At 53.1% G+C, this 19482-nt stretch overlaps 1 protein-coding gene across 1 annotated transcript in view; it reads right to left on the bottom strand.

The window, feature by feature from the left end:
• IGDCC4 (immunoglobulin superfamily DCC subclass member 4) overlaps window positions 1-7516 on the bottom strand; it is a 45705-nt gene extending 38189 nt beyond the window's left edge. Inside the window, 1 exon segment of the mRNA XM_037732956.1 lies at window positions 7420-7516. Coding sequence (XP_037588884.1) covers window positions 7420-7489 — 70 coding nt within the window. The 5' untranslated portion in view covers window positions 7490-7516.
• Window positions 7517-19482: the final 11966 nt, after the last annotated feature.

The raw sequence follows: 19482 nt of genomic DNA, 5'->3' as shown, positions 1-19482 counted from the left end.
TTTTTTCGTCTGGATGGAGTTTCGCTCTTGTTGCCCAGGCTGGAGTGCGGTAGCACTATATTGGCTCACCACAACCTCCGCCTCCCAGGTTCACGCAATTATCCTGCCTCAGCCTCCCAAGTAGCTGGGACTACAGGCATATGGCACCATGTCCGGCTAAGTTTGTATTTTTTTTTAGTAGAGATGGGGTTTCGTCATGTTGGCCAGGCTGGTCTCGAACTCCTGACCTCGGGTGATCCACCTTCCTCTGCCTCCCAAAGTGCTGGGATTACAGGTGTGAGCCACCGCGCCCGGCCGCAATATTTGTTTTAATATAAATGTGGTTCCCATATCAACAAACCCTTTCATAAAAGCGATGCTCTGGTGAGGGGACCTTGTTTGTCCAGGAGCTTCGTGGCCAGCGAGTTCCTGCCACCCCCAGCCCCTGTCATGGCTGACCCCCAGCATGTTTAGCCGTCCCTGTCAGTGCCGGCATGGACACATCGCAGGTGCCCAGCGGACACTTGCTGTCCACCGGCTTTCTGACTTGAGAGGACTGCCCCTCCGATGATCCTTGTCCTCAGTCTCCTCCGTGAGACCCTGCCAGAGACATGGAGCTTCTGCATTTGGGAGCCCCGGGGCCGCCTCTCACTCTCCTTTTTCTGACAGATTATTTTACCCACTTACAGGATAAATTGGATTTTATGAGGACAGTGAGAACCCAGACAGAAGGGAGGTTCGCTGCTGCGCTCCGAGGCCCACTCAGGCTGTTTCATGGGATTAGTGGAGGCCTGGCGTGAGCTCCATGTTCCAGTGAATTCTTAGGGAAGGGGCGTGTGGCTGGGGGAGGGGAACAACGAGGCCAAGATGGCTCCTTCATTAAGCCAGGGACTTGCCACAAACGTCACATCAGGGCATCCTCGCTTCTGAATTTCAGGGCCCAACATACTTACTCCTTGTTTTCAGTCCAGGAGAAATTCTCCACGACACCATCACCATTCTCCTTTCCCAGGGAACACAAGTCGGTTCCTTCCAGAAGCCTCCATTCCCGCCCCCAACCTTGGCCACCTCCCTTACCGCATGCTGAGCCCCTCCCCCCAACAGCTGGAAGGAGGGTTGGGACAGTTGCCGGGGACTAGAGGCCTCGGCGCGGGGAGAGGCTCAGCCTCAGGCTATCCAGCAGCAAAGCCCGGCTCCGCTTGACCTGCCTACCTCCCGCTCCCCTGAGACCCTCCACCCCTCCACGCACAGCCAGCCAAGGCCAGCTCCCTTGTTCCATGCACTGCTGGTGCTGCTCCCACTCCCTACAACTGCTGGGCTGTCCCTGGCTGATTTACGCCTCTCCTTTTTCTGCCCCGTTCAACGCTGCCACCCCACATCGCAGTTATCACTCCAGATTTTTTTTTTTTTTTGAAACAGAGTCTTGCTCTGTTGCCCAGGCTGGAGTGCAGTGTTTCGATCTTGGCTCACTGCAACCTCCACCTCCCGGATTCAAAAGATTCTCCTGCCTCAGCCTCCCAAGCAGCTGGGACTACAGATGCCCACCACCGTGCCCCACTAATTTTTTGTATTTTTAGTAGAGATGGGGTTTCACCGTGTTAGCCAGGATGGTCTCAATCTTCTGACCTCATGATCCACCTGCCTTGGCCTCCCAAAGTGCTGGGATTACAGGTGTAAGCCACCATGCCCGGCTTTTTTTTCTCTCTCTTTCTTTCTTTCCTCTCTCTTTCTTTTCTTTCTTTTCTCTTCTCTTCTCTTTTTTCTTTTCTTTTCTATTCTTTTCTTTTTTGAGGCGGAGTCTCACTCTGTCGCCCAGGTTGGAGCGTAGTGCAGTGGCGTGATCTCAGCTCACTGCAACCTCCGTCACCAAGGTTCAAGCGATTCTCCTGCTTCAGCCTCTTAAGCAGCTGGGACTACAGCTGTGTGCTACCACACCTGGCTAGTTTTTATATTTTTTGGTAGAGACAGGGTTTCACCGATGTTGGTCAGGGTGGTCTTGAACTCCTGACCTCCTGATCCACCCACCTTGGCCTCCCAGAGTGCTGAGATTAGAGGTGTGAGCCGCCATGACCAGCCTTCACTCTAGGTTTTTGACTTGCCTTTCTCCTCAACTAGGCACCAAACTCTTGGGATTATGTCCTAGTCAGCTTTCTAAATCCTCTGTACCTGGAACAGTGCCTAGCGCACAGTAGCTGCTCAATAAACATTTCTTGAATGGATGAGTGAACGCGTGAAGACATCCGCAAAAAGATAAGACACAGAGCCCCCTATGCTTTTCCAAGATCTGGAAAAACAATGGTAACTCCCTTCAGGGTGCAAGAAGATGTCAGGAAGACATGTGGAAGCTGCCTAGCACACTGTGTGACACCCACTAGACATGACGTGCTTGAAAAGCAGAGACAGAACAGCAAGTCCACACTGAAAGAAACTCTGTACTTAAACATGGCCAGGCTGGGGAGGTCACTCCCTGGCCTGTTCTCTTGCTGTGTGGTTCATATGGTTAAAAAATGTATTTCTCTTGTGCCCACCTGTATCTCCCGGTACGTTCTGTTCACTGGCCAGAGCTCTGTCCTCCAAACGATCTAACGAGGTAAAAAGCCCCTTACACAACCATCCAGGAGTCTTGGGTTTGCACCTGAGGGATGGCTGACATTGCTTCCTTAAACCCAGCGACCCCATAGCCCCCCAAATCCAGATGATGCTTCACTCGGCCTCAGCAGTGAGGCAGTAGAAGCTGGCAGCCCAGTTGACACAGGTAACAGGATTTGATTTCTCTGCATGTCAGGCCCCAGAACATACTCTCCGGTTTTCCTTCCCTGGCCCCCTAGCTCCTGTGACCCACCTCTGACCAGGCTGGGGTCCTCTCTCTCAGAGCCAAGCTTACTCCTCCCCTTCCCCCTCTGGGAGCTGGGAGCCCCCAGGCCTGCCTGGGAATGACATCTGTTCTGCATCTGGAATTTTTTGTACAGTCTGGTTGCTGTATCTTGGGAGGGAACAGAAAGAGGTGGGTGGGGGTAAGTGGAGGGGGATGCATTCCAGAGCCCAGAGAGCCTTACTTGAGGGGGAGACCCCAAAGCTGACAATGTCTCATTTGGCAGAGAGGACTACAGAGAAAGTGAAATCGGGTATCTGTGTACCAAATCCCTGGAAAGTGTGGCCCCATTTTTGTCCCTAATTATGTCACTTTGGGAAGTCACTCCGTTTTCTCATCTGTAAAACAGGCTCATGCTAAACTTATTTCTTCTTTTCTTTCTCTTTCTTCCTTTGAGACAGAGCCTCACTCTGCTGCCCAGGGCGGAGAACAGTGGTGTGAGCAACATAGCTTACTACAGTCTTGCCCTCCTGGGCGCAAGCAGTCTTCCCACTTCCACCTCCTGAGCAGCAAGGGCGACAGCGCACACCACCATGCTTGCCATGCTATTTTTTTTTTTTTTTCTTTTGAGACGGAGTCTTGCTCTGTTGCCCAGGCTGGAGTGCAGTGGCACAATCAGCTCACTGCAACCTCTGCCTCCTGGGTTCAAGCGATTCTCCTGCCTCGGCCTCCCGAGTAGCTGGGATTACAGGCGCCCACCATCATGCCTGGCTAATTTTTGTATTTTTGGTAGAGACGGGTTTTCACCATGTTGACGTGGTTAGTCTAGAACTCCTGACCTCGTGATCTGCATGCCTCAGTCTCCCAAAGTGCTGTTACAGGCGTGAGACACCACACCCGGCCTGCCACACTGTTTTTTGTTTGTTTGTTTGTTTGTTTTTATAGAGATGAGGTCTCAATATGTTGCCCAGTCTGGTCTCAAAGTTGGCTCAAGCGATCCTCCTGCCTCAGCCACCCAAACTGAGATTACAGGTGTGAGCCACGCATGGCACCTGGCCTGAAATTATTTCTAAATTCCTTTCAGTGCTGGCATTCAATGATGCCCTAATTGTAGATCGCTTAACTTGAAAGAGGCACCTTGAGGGGAAAGAAATGCTAATTTACATGTAAATGTGAGTTAACTGAGCCGTAAAAGCACAGAGAGGATCAATGAAGGTTTAGATACCTTCTGGATAAGATTCATTATTAAAAGGAACTCCCACGGTTTGACCTGGTTCCAAACCTCCGAGATGGGGAGAGAGGCCCACTCCAGATGACTGGGACTGGCCTCTGAGCCTCTAGGCCAAGAAGGGGACAGGGGAGGGGGGAGTTCCCGGGTGAGGAGAGAGCTCTCAAGCTCTCACAGGCCTCCTATGACTGACCTCTATGTTCCCCACCCTCTGAATTCTGGCTTGGGGAGAAGGGGGAGCCCAGAGCCCCACCTTCGTGCACGTGGTAAGAACAGAGCTTGGCTCCTCGCCACTGCCTCACACGGGGTCCCAGTCCCTGACTCAAGAGCACTGCTGGGAGGAGACAGGCAGGCTCCCGCATCATGCCCACCCCAATACTGGCCCTTCATTCTGCCCCATGTTGAGATACGGAGGACTTTCTTTTTTCTCTTTTTCTTTTTTTTTCTTTTCTTCTTCTTCTTCTTTTTTTTTTTTTTTTTTTTTTTTTTTTTTTTTTTNTAGACAGAGTCTCACTTTGTCGCCCAGGCTGGAGTCGTGCAGTGGTGTGATCTCAGCTCACTGCAACCTCCACCTCCCGGGTTCAAACAATTCTCATGTCTCGGACTCCCCAGTAGTTCGGATCACAGGCGTGTGCCGCCACGCTGGGCTAATTTTTGTATTGTTAGTATAGATGGGCTTTCACCATGTGGGCCAGGCTGGTGTTGAACTCCTGACCTCACGTGATCCTCCCGCCTCGGCCTCCCAAAGTGCTGGGATCACAGGAGTGAGCCACCGCGCCCGACCTGTGTCTTACTTTCCTCTCTCGCCCCTGCAAATTCCATCTCTCCTCATGTCCTACTGATTCTAGTCCCTGAAAATCTCTGGAATCCAGCCACTCCAGCCACCCCAAGCCCAACTGCCGCAGCGCTGGTTGCCACCATCCTCTCTTCTGAATTGCTCCCACAGCCCCCAAGGAGCTGCAGCGTCCTGCTTCAGGACACACCCATCCATCCTCCACACTGGCTGGAATGAGGCGATGCAAAGCTGATCTTAAATCCTGTCAAGGGCTCCGGGGGCTCTCAGGCCGGACATCTTGGTGGGCCCTGTAAAGCCCTTTGTGAGATAAATCCAGGTCCTCTCTTCGGCCTCTTCTCTTGATACTCCCTGACCCCTTTCCGTCTTTCCCCCACCTGCCCCACACCCACCCCTCGGACCCTAAACTCCAGCTAGATTTCGTTTAATCCAATGCTCTAAACGAAATCACCTCTGCACGTTTGCACACGCTGTTCTCTGGAAAACGTTCCCCATCGTCCTCCTCCGTCTACACCGCTAACTCCACGTTGAGCTCTGCGGCTCATCATTTTCTTCAGGAAGCCCTTGCTGACCTTCCCAGACTGGCGCAGAGGCCCCTCCTGGCACTGCAGGGGACTCGTCGGTTTCTCCCTCCATGGGACTGAAGGCTTTGCGCCAGGGACCAGGTCTGCTCCTTATTTATCACAGTCTAGGCACCAGGCACAAGCTGGCCTACACAAGGTGCTCCATAAATATTTGTTGAATGGATGAATGATCTCGGTACAGATCAGGGTGGCTAGACATTCCACGGGAGTGTCCCCAGGCCTGCCGAGCTTTGGACGACCAGGGCAAGCTGGACTCACACTGGAGCCCAGAGACGCGGCAACGCGGGCCCTCGCCTGCTTCGTGCGCTCGGGAGCAGGGAGAGGCCGGGGGAGCTGAGCCCCTCGCGGGAGGCCCCAAAGCCGCTGGATGATGCGCCGCTGCGGTTCCCAGCCCTGAAGCCGCTTTGCCGGGTGACCCCGAGCTCATTCCAGGAGCCCCAGGAAGAGCGGAAGGTGGGGCAGGAGGACTATTCCTCAATCCTCTGAGCTCGGGGAGGACCGACGCCTCTCTGACACTTCCCCGCCCCTTTCACCTGACAAGCCGAGGCCCCCAGCTCCCCTGGCCCAGCAGCCGAGACCCAGCCTCGTCCGCGGTTGGGGCTGGAAAGGGGCGTGTCTTTGTAGGGACAGAAGGGGTCCGGGCAGTTCCCGGCACTTTCCCACCCGCTGTTTGGTTTTCCCGGAGATGGGCCTGGGGCTGGCCAGGCGGAGGCTCCTTCCCCCGCCCCCCTCCCACGTGGCCTGGCTGAGTCTCTGGAAAGCCGCGGCAGCTGGAGAGAAATCCCCCTCCCCACCCCCACCTCCAAGTCCCTCCCGACTCTCCCCGGACACATCCTCAGCTCCCCCCTCCGCGGGGAAGGCGAGAACTAGGCGAACAAAGCGGCCAGCCCATCCCCCTCCCAGCCCTGCCACCTACACTCCCCTTGGGCTGCCCCCCAAACGCACACCGGACAGGAAGCGACAGAGCTGTGGGTGGAAGAGGGGGCCCTAGACACACACCCTTGGGGACTCCGTTATCCCCTCCTCAGCCCTTTCTCCAGCTTGGACAACTCTGACTCAGCCGGTACCCACTCCACACTGGGCTGGGGACTCGTTGAGGCCCTGCTGACCTCGTCCATGCTTCCCTGGTTGGCCCCTGGGGGTGGGGCCGAAGGCGACACGCGTCCCATCCTGAGAACTAGCGCGGGACACGTCCACGAGAGCAAATGGTTTCCTGTCCCCTCCCCCAGTCCACTGCGGGCCACAGGTTTTGGGGAGCAACACCTCCCCAAGCCCTCTCCTGCCGGCCCCAGGGACCACACCCACTGGGCAAAGTTGAGTGTTGTTTTAACCCCTCCCCTACAAGTCAATCGGGATCTATCGCTCTGTCCCCCGCTACGGGCAAGGACGCTTCCCAAATGCCAAGGCCAAATACTAGCTCGGCCCCATAAACACAATTGCACACGCACCCGACCCAAATGGAGGTGCAGACACAGAACCCCAGTTCCCTCGTCTTTCACACACACTCTTAACCCGAGACACGCGCAGGGGAGGCTGAGCCGGTCCCGCAAAAGCCACCGACGCCGCAGCCACACGCCCCGCCGATGCCACGCCGCGACCGTGGCACGCACTGCGGACACGGCAGGAGCAGTCCCCACACTCACACACTCACGCACGCACACACAGGTACACTCGAAGGCACATACACGCACGTGCACACGCACACTTACACGCACGCACACGCACACACACGCGCGCGCACACACGCACAGACACACACACGCAACGCACACACACGCGCACACGCACACTCACACGCACACACACCCCTCACATACGACTCAGGCTCTGCGAACCAAAGGCCCACTGCGGACAAGCACCCGCCGCGAACGCCCCCCGCCCCCCGCCCCGCCGCAGGCCCCGCGCGGGCGCCGAGGGCACAGAGTCCCGCACTGGCTCCGGCCCGGGCTCCCGCCAGCCCCGCAGCCCCCGCAGTCCAACCCGCCCCGCAGCCGCCCCCGCCTCTCCCGGCGCCGGCCCTTACCGCGCGCGGCCAGCAGGCAGAAGGTCAGCGCGAGGAGCCCGGGGCCGCGGCCGGCGTCCCTGCGCGCCATGGGGCTGGGGCTGGGGCTGGGGCTGGCTTCGGGCCGCCGCCGCCTCCCCGCGCCTCGGCCGCTGCTGCTGGGGGAGGGCGCGCCGGGCGTCAGGGGCCTGGGAGGCGCGGCGCCGCGGGCGGGGGCGCGGCCTCGGGGGCCCGGGCCCGAGCTGGGGCCGGCGCGGGGGCCGGGGCCGCGGCCGCCTTGCCTGGCCCTCCAACGCCATCTTGGGCCAGCGGCCCGAGCGGGGGCCCCGGCGAATGCGGCCACGGGGCCCGCAGCGGACCCTGCGCCGCGCGGCGGCCCTGCCCGGCCGGTCTGTGTCCCGGGGCCTCGCCCTCTCCGGGTCGCCGCGGGCCCCGCGAGGCCGCCTGCGGCTGAGTCTGGCTCAGTCTCTCTGCCTCCGAGGCTCCTGGCCTCTCTGCCTCTGCGTCGCTGCCTCTTCGCCCTGCTGCCGCCTCGGCGTGTCCGCCATCTCCGTTCCAGGCCCGGGGGAGGCAGGTTCAGGGCTACGGTCCTTGCGGACGGCCCCCTGGCCACCCGCGCCCGGCCCATTCCAGCCCAGGTCCTGACCTGGATCCTGGTTCGCTTGTCCACGCGCTGCGCCAGGCGACCGCGGAGATCATGGTTGCTCCTCGTTCCCATTCCCACTGCTGTCCCAAACCAAGGGCTTCCCTTGGCCTCCTTCCCTCCCTCTTGCGGGAGCCAACCCAGGCGGGGAATTTACTGTCTACCGTATTCAGCACTACCATATTCAGACGTCGCTGCATGGGGAAACTGAGGCTGGAGGAGATGAAGAGATTTGCCCAAGGATGGGAGGCTGGGGGGCAGCAGATGCAGGGCCTGAACCTTGGCTTCTTGACTTCGGAAGGTCATCTCCACCCCCATACCCTGCCTCTGCTGTCCGGCATTCACTGAACTACGCTTTCTCTCATTCTTTAACGGTACCTTTTTCAACCTATCTAGCCAGACCGTCTGCCTCAGTATCCCGCAAATATTTCTTGTTCTACAGGCAGGGGCTCAACTGTCAGCCTAGAATGGGGAAAAGAGTAGCGATTCAATGACCTTGTTAAGGTCCTTTCCAACTCCAGGATGCCATAGTTCCTCCCTTCCCTGTGTCTCTGAGGGTTCCTGTGACTTAGGGCCATCTCGTTTCTGCCCCTATCTGTTGTCAGTTAACCCTCCATAATCGCTGGTACTTTGCAGATCTCACAGGCCTGGCGTTCATTCATTGCACGCCCCATCTTCACGTGGTCTGTCAGCAGCATTTGACTTAGTGGATCACTCCCTCTTCCTTGAAACACTTGCTTCCTTTGGTGATCTCATCTGGTCCTCAAGGCTTTAAAGAGGAAGGGAGGCCGAGGCGGGCGGATCACAATCTCAGGAGATCGAGACCATCCTGGCCAACATGGTGAAACCCGCCTCTACTAAAATACAAAAAATTAGTTGGACGTGGTGGCACACGCCTGTAGTCCCAGCTACTCGGGAGGCTGAGGCAGGATAATTGCTTGAACCTGGAAGGCAGAGGTTGCAGTAAGCCGGGAAGGCGCCACTGCCCTCCAGCCTGGCGACAGACCGAGACTCCGCCTCAAAAAAAAAGAAAAAAAGAGCATCTTTGTACTGATGATGCTTAAATGTATACGTTCAACCTAGAGATCATCTTTCCTGAACCCTGGACTTGTGTATCCAGCCATCTGTGCTCCAGGTCCATTAGCTGTCTAGCTGACACATGTATCCCTATCTCTCCTATCAATCTCTCTCCTCCCATAGTCTTCCTCATCTCAGTTCCTAGCAGCTCCATCCTTCTTGTTGCCCAGGTCACGCCTGTAATCCCAGCACTTTGACAGGCAGAGGTGGCAGGATCGCTTGAGGCCAGGAGTTTAAGACCAATCTGACCGGGCGCAGTGGCTCAAGCCTGTAATCCCAGCACTTTGGGAGGCCGAGGCGGGTGGATCACGAGGTCAAGAGATCGAGGCCATCCTGGTCAACATGGTGAAACCCCGTCTCTACTAAAACTACAAAAAATTAGCTGGGCATGGTGGTGCGTGCCTGTAATCCCAGCTACTCAGGAGGCTGAGGCAGGAGAATTGCCTGAACCCAGGAGGCGGAGGTTACGGTGAGCCGAGATCGCGCCATTGCACTCCAGCCTGGGTAACAAGAGCGAAACTCCATCTCAAAAAAAAAAAAAAAGAAAAAGACCCATCTGGCCAGCACAGCAAGCCCTCCATCTCTATTCAAAACAACAAAAAATGTAGAGTCATCTCCTACTCTTCGTGTTCAGCACTTTCACCCTCCACTGTCCCACTGTGGCCTTGGCCCCAGCACTGTCGCCTCTCATCTGGATTGCTGCTGTAGCCCCTCACTGATCTCTTTCTGTCCTAGTCCTCCTCTAGTGTTTTCCTCCATGCAGCAGGCAGAGCGATCCTGTTAAAATGAGATCACGCCACTTCTCTGCTAGAAACCCACCAGCGGCTCCCATGTCAGAGCAAAAGTCAAAGTCCTTACTGTGACCCACAAGGCCTATCAGATCTGTAGGTTTGTTTCACCTCTGACCTGCCCTTCGCCACCACCCCCTGCGCTCACCACCTCTCCAGCCACACCATCCTCCTTGCTGTAACTTGATCGAAGGCAGCCTCCTCCCCTCCAGCCTCAAGACCTTTGTCCACCAGTGCAAGTCCAGAGGTCTGTTCCCTCACACTGGATACTGCAAAGGCTTTCCAACAGCCCTACCTCCCCCTCTTCCTATCCCCCTTCCCTGGTCTCTGTTCTTATCTTCAACACTGTCACTTTCTTTTCCCTTTTTTTTTTTTTTGAGACACAGTCTTACTCTGTCGCCCAGGCTGGAGGGCAGTGGCTCATTGCAACCTCTGCCCTGTGGGTTCAAGCAATTCTTGTGCCTCAGCCTCCCCAGGAGCTGGGACTACAGGCCCGCACCACCATGCCCAGCTAATTTTTTTTTTTAATGAAGTCTTACTCTGTTGCCCAGGCTGGAGTGCAGTGGTGCAACCTCAGCTCACTGCATGCAACCTCTGCCTCCCAGGTTCAAGCCATTCTCCTGCCTCAGCCTCCCAAGTAGCTGGGACTGCAGGCATGGGCCACCATGCCCAGCTAATTTTTGTATTTTTTAGTAGGAACAGCGTTTCACCATATTGGACAGGCTGGTCTTAAACTCCTGACCTTGTGATCTGCCTGCCTCGGTCTCCCAAAGTGCTGGGACTACAAGCACGAGCTACCGTCCTCCTTGCTGTGCAGGAAAGCCACAGCAAGAAGGCCAATTTTTTGTATTTTTGTTTTGTTTTGTTGAGACAGAGTTTCACTCTTGTCGGCCAGGCTAGAGTGCAATGGCACAATCTTGGCTCACTGAAACCTCTACCTCCCGGACTCAAGAGAGTCTCCTGCCTCAGCCTCCCGAGTAGCTGGGATTACAGGCATGTGTCACCACGCCCGGCTAATTTTGTATTTTTAGTAGAAACGGAATTTCTCCATGTTGGTCAGGCTGGTCTCGAACTCCTGACCTCAAGTGATCCACCTGCCTTGGACTCCCAAAGTGCTGGGATTACAGGCGTGAGCCACCATGCCTGGCCAACACTTGTCACTTTCTTTTCTTTTCTTTTTTTTTGGGGGGGGCAGATTCTCGCTCTGTCGCCCAGTGCAGTGGCTTGATCTCAGCTCACCGCAACCTCCAACTCCAGGGTTCAAGCGATTCTCTGCCTTAGCTTCCCAAATAGCTGGGATTGCAGGTGCCCACCACCACACCTGGCTAACTTTTTGTATTTTTAGTAGAGACGGGGTTTTACCATGTTGTCCAGGCTGGTCTTAAACTCCTGACCTCAGGTGATCCACCCGCCTCACCTCAGCCTTCTAAAATGCTGGGATTACAGGCGTGAGCCATCTTGCCCAGCCTACACTTGTCATTTTGTAACATGCGCTACATTTTACTTATTTTCTATCTGCTCCCCTCCCCCCACAATCACAATGTATGCTTCATGAGGACAGGGTTTTTTTTTTTTGCTAGGTTCACTGCTGAATGCTAAGCAGCTAAACTAGTATCTTGCACTGTGTAGGTGCCAGGGGACCAGGATAAAAAATACAAGTCACTGCCCACAAGGACAGTAGCGTCCTAAGTGGCATGAGGTGGCAGAGAGGATGGAGTAAGAGGAGGAGGGATTGACCGTGTGTGGGGTGGGGAGACATGCAGGTTGGGAAAGACGGCTTCACAGAACTATTGATTGTTGTGGATGTTTGACATGGTCTGGACAATTTAAAAGGCTAGAACTGACCGGGTGTGGGAGGAAACACCCTCTGCAGAGGCCCTGGACTATGAGAGCACAGGGAAGTGTTCCAGAAATGGCAGATGCAATCATTGATTCAAGGGGCACCTGTTATGGGTCAGGCCCTGCTCTGGGCACTGGCAGCAAGTGGGGAACAAGAGGAATCTTGCCTGAATGGTGCTTAGGCCACTGAGGGCAACGAATAAGTGTGATCCAGGCTGTGATGGGGTACAGGGAGGAGGGGCACTTGGGCCAGACCTTGGGGAGGCAGAGAAGTCTCGTAGGAAAGACAATGTAAGCAGAGTGCAGGAGGTGTGCACTGGGCAGGGGAGCAGGCAGAGGGCATGAAGCCAAATAGGCAGGCCAGAGCCGGATGGGCAGGCCTCATAGGTTATCCAGAAAGCAGTTGATTTAACTGTCAATTGAATGAATGGATGAACAAGGTGTTACCATATAGAGATTAACTCCACCAGCCACATACAAAAATCCAATTAATTTATCAATATTCATATCTCAGCACACAGGCTCTGGGCGGGGAGTGTGGGAGGAGGAGCGATGGAGTTACAGGTTCAGGCCAACCAAGCCCAGCAGAAGGAATAAGAGCCGTGGTTCTCGGCCTCCCTCGATTACAGACTTGCTGTGTGACTTTGGGCAAATTCCATCCTCTCTCTGGGCCTCAGTTGCATCACTGAGACAAAAGGGTTGGGGTATGATGAACATTTCTTTTTTCTTTTCTTTTTTTTTTTTGCGAGGGAGTTTCTCTCTTGTTGCCCAGGCTGGAGTGCAATGGTGTGATCTCAGCTCACCGAAACCTCCGCCTCCCGGGTTCAAGTGATTCTCCTCTCCTGCCTCAGCCTCCAGAGTAGCTGGGATTACAGGCAGGCGCCACCTGTAGTCCAGCACGTTGGGAGGCTGAGGCTGGCAGATCACTTGAGCTCAGGAGTTTGAGACCAGCCTGTGTGACATGACGGAAACTCATCTCTACAAAAAATACAAAAGTTAGCTGGGCTTGGTGGTGCATGCCTGTAGTCCCAGGTACTTGGGAGGCTGAGTTGCGAGGATCTCTTGAGCCTGGGAAGTGGAGGTTGCAGTGAGCCAAGATCGCACCACTGCACTCCAATCTAGATGACAGAGCAAGACCCTGTCTTAAAAAAAAAAAAAAAAGTAGGCCAGGCACGGTGGCTCATACCTGGTAATCCCAGCACTTTAGGAGGCTGAGGTGGATGGATCACGAGGTCAGGAGTTTGAGACCAGCCTGGCCAACATAGTGAAACCCCATCTCTACTGAAAATACAAAAAATTAGCTAGGCGTGATGGCATGCGCCTGTAATCCCAGCTACTTGGGAGGCTGAGGCAGGAGGATCACTTGAACTTAGGAGGCAGAGCTTGCAGTGAGCTGGGATTGCACCACTGCACTCCAGCTGGAGTGACAGTGCAAGACTCTGTCTCAAAAAAAAAAAGCAACAAAAAAAGTAGATAAGGGCCAGGGGAGGTGGCTCACGACTGTAATCCCAGCACTTTGGGAGGCCGAGTTGGGCAGATCGCCTGAAGTCAGGAGTTTGAGACCAGCCTGACCAACGTGGAGAAACCCAGTCTGTATTAAAAATACAAAATTAGCCGGGCGTGGTGGTGCATGCCTGTAATCCCAGCTACTCAGGAGGCTGAGGTAGGAGAATCGCTTGAACCTGGGATGCAGAGGTTGCGGTGAGCCGAGATTGTGCCATTGCACTCCAGCCTGGGCAATAAGAGTGAAACTCCGTCTCAAAAAAAAAAAAAAATAGATAAAATGGTAAATTTTATTTATGTATATTTTATCATAATAAAAAACATAAATTCCCTTAAAACTCAACTTGAGTCCTCACTGATCTGACTATACCACTCAACAGGTACTAGATTATTTCTCATATGGTGACCTCTTTCTGTTTATATATCTCAGTTTCTTGAGGACAGAAGCTAGCACTGTTCACGTGGGCAGACCTACAGTACATTCACACACCAATTCCCTGGAAATCGAAACACATTTCTCTAAAGCATCAGCACAACAAATGATAGCTTCATCTCACACTAGCCAATCAAAGCCAATTTAGCTCATTAAATATTTGAAATGTTGTATATATTTCAGGGAAACATTGGAAATACTAGCAATTAAGCTAAATAGATAAATCAATGGAAAGATGGAGGAGTTTGGGATTTAATTAGCAATAAATATGTAAACTAAAAAAACTAATTATTAACTAGGTAAAACAAAAAGCTCTGCATGACTGAAAACAAATTCAAAGTTTAGCTGGACGTGGTGGTTCACACCTGTAATCCCAGCACTTTGGGAGGCCGAGGCAGGTGGATCAGTTGAAGTCAGGAGTTCAAGACCAGCCTGGCCAACATGGCAAAAACCCATCTCTACTAAAAATACAAAAAATTATCCTAGTGTTCTGGCATGTGCCTGTAGTCCCAGCTACTCTGGAGGCAGAGGTGAGAGGATCATTTGAGCCCTAGATGTGGAGGTTGCAGTGAGCCAAGATCATGCCACTGCAGTCCAGCATGGGTGACAGGGTGAGACCCTGTCTCAAATAAAGAAAAAATTTGAAGTTTATTCCATGGCTTCATCTCCGAATACATTTACATAGTCATAATGAAGTAAAAACTAAATTTCATCTAGTAAAATTACAATAAAATTATGCTGAAGGAATGAGGAGGATGGGAACTGTGTGGTTATTTGGTAGTAATGGAAGGGAAGCCAGGTGCGGCGGCTCACACACCTGTAGTCCCAGCAGTCTGGGAGGCTGAGAGGGGCAGAGCAGGAGGTCAGGAGACTGAGACCATCCTGGGCAACATGGTGAAACCCCGTCCCTACTAAAATAGAAAAAATTAGCTGGGCGTGGTGGTGCGAGCCTACAATCCTAACTACGTGGGAGGCTGAGGCAGGGGAGTCACTTGAACCTGGGAGGCAGAGGTTGCAGTGAGGCGAGATCACACCACTGTACTCTAGCCTGGTGACAGAGCAAGACTCTGTCTCAAAAAAAAAAACAACAAAAAAACAACCCCCCCCCCGCCCACCACATACACACAAAGAAATGGAAGGGAAAACAGCTAAATTTTTTTTTTTTTTTTTGAGATGGAGTTTCGCTCTTGTTGCCCAGGCCGGAGTGCAATGGTGTGATTTCACCTCAACACAACCTCCACCTCCCAGGTGGAGAATCAAGCGATTCCCCTGCCTCAGCCCCCCGAGAAGCTGGGATTACAGGCATGCACCACCACACCCTACTAAGTTTGTATTTTTAGTAGAGATGGGGTTTCTCCATCTTGGCCAGGCTGGTTTCAAACTCCTGACCTCAGGTGATCTGCCCACCTCAGCCTCCCAAAGTGCTGGGATTACAGGTGTGAGCCACCACACCTGGCGGAAAACAGCTAAATTCTAATCATTCATAGTGGGACGCCACTAGATTGTACATAAAAACTAAAAAAAAAAAAAATAACAACAATAAAAACATATTACTTGAGACTTGTTATAGCGCTTGACTCTAAACTATGTGCCTATGTAACACTGATACATTTAAAACTTTAAAAAATTTGTTAAGCTGGATGTAATGGCTCATGCCTGTAATACCAGCACTTTGGGAGGCCAAGGTGGGTGGATCACCTGAGGTCAGGAGTTCGAGACCAGCCTGACCAACATGGTGAAACCCTGTCTCTGCTAAAAATACAAAATTAGCCCGGCATGGTGGTGCATGCCAGTAATCTGAGCTACTCAGGAGGCTGAGGCAGGAGAATTGCTTGAACTAGGGAGACAGAGGTTGCAATAAGCCAAGATTGCACTCCAGCCTGGGCAATAAGAGCAAAACTCTGTAAAAAAAAATTCATTAAAAAGGTGGTGCAGGTGGACACCCTCCTTCCCTCCTGCTCTCCCTGCTCAGCTCTCTAGGCAGACACTGTTCCCTCTGCCCATCCCATCAACGGTCACTTCCCGCCTGGAACGACTGCTCCCGGTCACTCACCTCTGCAAGGCTACCTGCCCCAGCAAGACTGAGGTTCAGATCACTCCGTTTTAAGTCTCCTTCTATAAGGCCCCTGCACATCTGGCACAATGGGCTGAGACCACTCTCTCCAGGAGTCTCTCTGGATGCTCGGCCTGCAGCTGGACACACTGCTCATGGCAGGACGGGAGCACTGAAAGGCATGTGACACCATCATATTGTCCATCTCTCTTTGGAAGCTCACCCCCTCCTGCTGGAGACTGTGTCTTCCACAGCTTCTAGGGGGTGGGATCCCCATGCTGCGCCTGTTCTACCCAACAGCCCTTTGCTCTGACACTTTCCCCATCAAAGCACGACTATCGCATGACCTGCCCCATCCTGTCTCCAGAAAGCTAAGCCAGCTGAGGTGAAGCAAGCAGCAGAGCTGGGGGCAGATGCACAGTCTCCTTAGCTTCCATCATGCCTGGCCCGTCACACTCTTTCCCTGGGACTCCAGCTTTTTCTGCCCTTCCCCCCACGACCAGCGCTCTCAGTCTGCCAGCCCCCTTGCCCCTTATCTCTCCATCCCTATTCTCCCTGCCTGGAATGACTTCCTGCCACCTGGGGAAATTTGTTCTTTTTATTTATTTTATTTTATTTATTTATTTATTTTATTTGAGGCAGAGTCTCACTCTGTCACCAGGCTGGAGTGCAATGGCGCCATCTTGGCTCACTGCAACCTCCGCCTCCTGGGTTCAAGTGATTCTCCTGCCTCAGCCTCCTGAGTAACTGGGACTACAGGTGCGCGCCACCATGCCCAGCTTCTTCTTCTTTTTTTTTTTTTTTTTTGTTTTTTTAGTAGAGATGGGGTTTCACCACGTTGGCCAGGATGGTCTTGATCTCTTGACCTTGTGATGTGCCCTCCTTGGCCTCCCAAAGTGCTGGGATTACAGGCATGAGCCACCACGCCCGGCCGGGAAACTTGTTCTTTAGTGTCCAATCCAAACGCGTCCTCCTTTGTGCAGCCTTCCCTGACCACCCTCTTTTCCACTGCCCAGAGAACTAGTAGCTCACGTCTGAGTGCTATGTGCCAGGCAGCAGCTTTACAAGTGTTTTCTCATTATCAAAGCCCACAGCAGCTCCATGAAATGGAAGAGCCATTTGCTCCAAGTCGCTGCTCAATTCATGTTGCTCGCTGTTAGTTGGTGAAGCCAGTATCAGCATTCCTCTTCTGCACTGTGACCCTGGGCAAGGCATACCGCCTCTCTGAGTTCTAGAGAGAAACTCCAACCAAAAAAAAAAAAAAAAAAGTGGGGGAACAATAATATGCCTGACACCCCAGTTTTACTGTGAGACTCAAATTTAATATAATGATGTCATAAGGACGTACTCTGTAAGTGGTGGGACACTCACCGTACAAACGTTAGCAGTTGGTATTCAGGGGGAAATGTGTCACCTGGCTCACTGGTAAAACATTTTATCCCTAACAATGGCCATACAGTTCATGATGCCTTCATTTAAAGGAATGTGCAGGTCGGGCACTGTGGCTCATGCCTGTAATCCCAGAGCTATGGGAGGCTGAGGTAGGCAGATCACTTGAGGTCAGGAGTTCAAGACCAGCTTGGCCAGCATGGTGAAACCCTGTCTCTACTAAAAACACGAAACTGGGCCAGGCATAGTGGCTCACACCTGTAATCCCAGCACTTTGGGAGACTGAGGCGGGCAGATCATGAGGTCAGGAGTTCAAGACCAGCCTGGCCAACATGGTGAAACCTTGTCTCTACTAAAAATACAAAAATTAGCCAAATGTGGTGGTAGGCGCCTGTAATCCCAGCTACTCGGGAGGCTGAGGCAGAAGAATTGCTTGAACCTGGGACGCGGAGGTTGCAGTGAGCCAAGATTGCACTACTGCACTCCAGCCTGGATGACAGAGCAAGACTCTGTCCCAGAGGGGGTAGGCGGAATACAAAACTTAGCTGGGTGTGGCGGCACACAACTCTAATCCCAGGTACTCAGGAGGCTGAGGCAGGAGAATCACTTGAACCTGGGAGGTGGAGGTTGCAGTGAGCCAAGATCACGCCATTGCACTCCAGCCTGAGCAACAGGGTGAGTGAGACTCCACCTCAAAAGACAGAAAGGAATGTGCAATACCAGGAGATCAGCCTTTGTTTGGGTCAGGCAAGCAGGAGGTATCTGAAGCCAGAGCTGAGTGCAGTCACCCCTATAGGAGGCTCTTGTACCCACCCTTGTTCATGGCCCAGAAACTACTGTGTCCTCCCAAGATCCCTGGGGCTGAGTCATGTTCCTCTCCCTTTCCAGCATCTATCTTCTCCCGAGCCTCACAGCTCATGTCCTGAGAGCAAACTGCACTCTCTGGCAGGCGTGGATGGGTGGGGTTGGGTCAATAGCAGGAGTGCTAACTTCACGGTCATTAATCACTTCCAAACCCCCGTCCCATGCTAGTTTATACTTGACAATCTGGCCCCACGAGCAACTCTGTGAAGTATTAAAACTCCACTTTGGGGTCCAGGAAACCAAGGGTAGAGAAGTAGAAGTGTTGCTCAAAATCACAGCTGCTGGAGCTGAACCCAATTCTATCAGATCCTAAATTCCTTCTCTTTCTCATGCTCTCCCTCCTTTCTCTGGGCAAGTTCAGGGAGATTCATATCCAAGACCCACCCAGCGCACACTTCTTGAGCTAAGCATCAGCTCAGTCCCCGAAGGAACGCTGACTTCAGGCAAGCATTATATTTCCTTTGTTTTCTAGGATACGTGTGTGTGTGTGTGTGTGTGTGTGTGTGTGTCTGTGTGTGTGTGTGTGTGGTTGGTTTGTTTTTTTGAGACAGGGTCTGCCTGTATCACTTAGGCTGGAGTGCAGTGGTACAATCACAGCTCACTGCAGCCTCAACCTCCTGGGTTCAAGTGATCCTTCCACCTCAGCCTCCCAAAAACTAGGACTACAGGTGCATACCACCATGCCTGGCTTTCACATTTTTTGTAGAGATGGGGACTTCCTGTGTTGCTCAGGCTGGTCTCAAACTGCTGGGCTCAAGAAATTCTCCCACCTTGGCCTCCTAAAGTGCTGGCGTTACAGGCATGAGCCACTGCACCGGGCTTGTAAGATACAATCTTAATTCATGCTTTGATGTTTCTAATATTAGGGTCTTACAAATGGTGACATCTTAGATTTTAGGAAATTTAGTGGGAGTTCTACACTGAGAGTCCTAGATACTGCATTCAGGTGTCCATGTTCAGCTACTAACTAGTTTGTGCCTTTGCGGGGAAGTCACTTTACCTCCTGGTACCTCAGGGAGTTAGTCGGCCTGAGCTCGACTAACTCAATGCCAGTTCTCCCACTTATCAGCTATATGGCTTTGTAGTCCTCTCTGGGCCTCAGTTTCCCCACCTGAAAGTGAGGGGAGGGGTCACTGATTTTCCACTTCTTCTTTTAAGCTGCGGTACCTGTTTTCCTTGAGTTGCTGTGGAGGAAACAAGGGGTTCCTCTGCTTGGGTCTTGCTTGGGAGAACATTGTTCTGAGAGGTGGAGACACAGCTAGAATCCCTGAGCTTCAGTATGGACTCTAGGCAGCTGGTATGGCCATGGAGGAATCACTTCCCGGCTTGGCATCAGCTTCTCGTCTGTTAAGTGGTAAATTAGATAATTTCTAAGAATATGTTCTGAGGCCAGGGGTGGTGGCTCACGCCTGTAATCCCAGCACTTTGGGAGGCCGAGGCGGGTGGATCACGAGGTCAAGAGATTGAGACCATCCTGGTCAACATGGTGAAACCC

Source organism: Cebus imitator, unplaced genomic scaffold, assembly GCF_001604975.1.
Source record: "Cebus imitator isolate Cc_AM_T3 unplaced genomic scaffold, Cebus_imitator-1.0 Scaffold485, whole genome shotgun sequence".
Classification (NCBI taxonomy): Eukaryota; Metazoa; Chordata; class Mammalia; order Primates; family Cebidae; genus Cebus; species Cebus imitator.
Note: the sequence above shows the minus strand (reverse complement) of the source record. Positions and strands in the feature narration are given on the sequence as shown.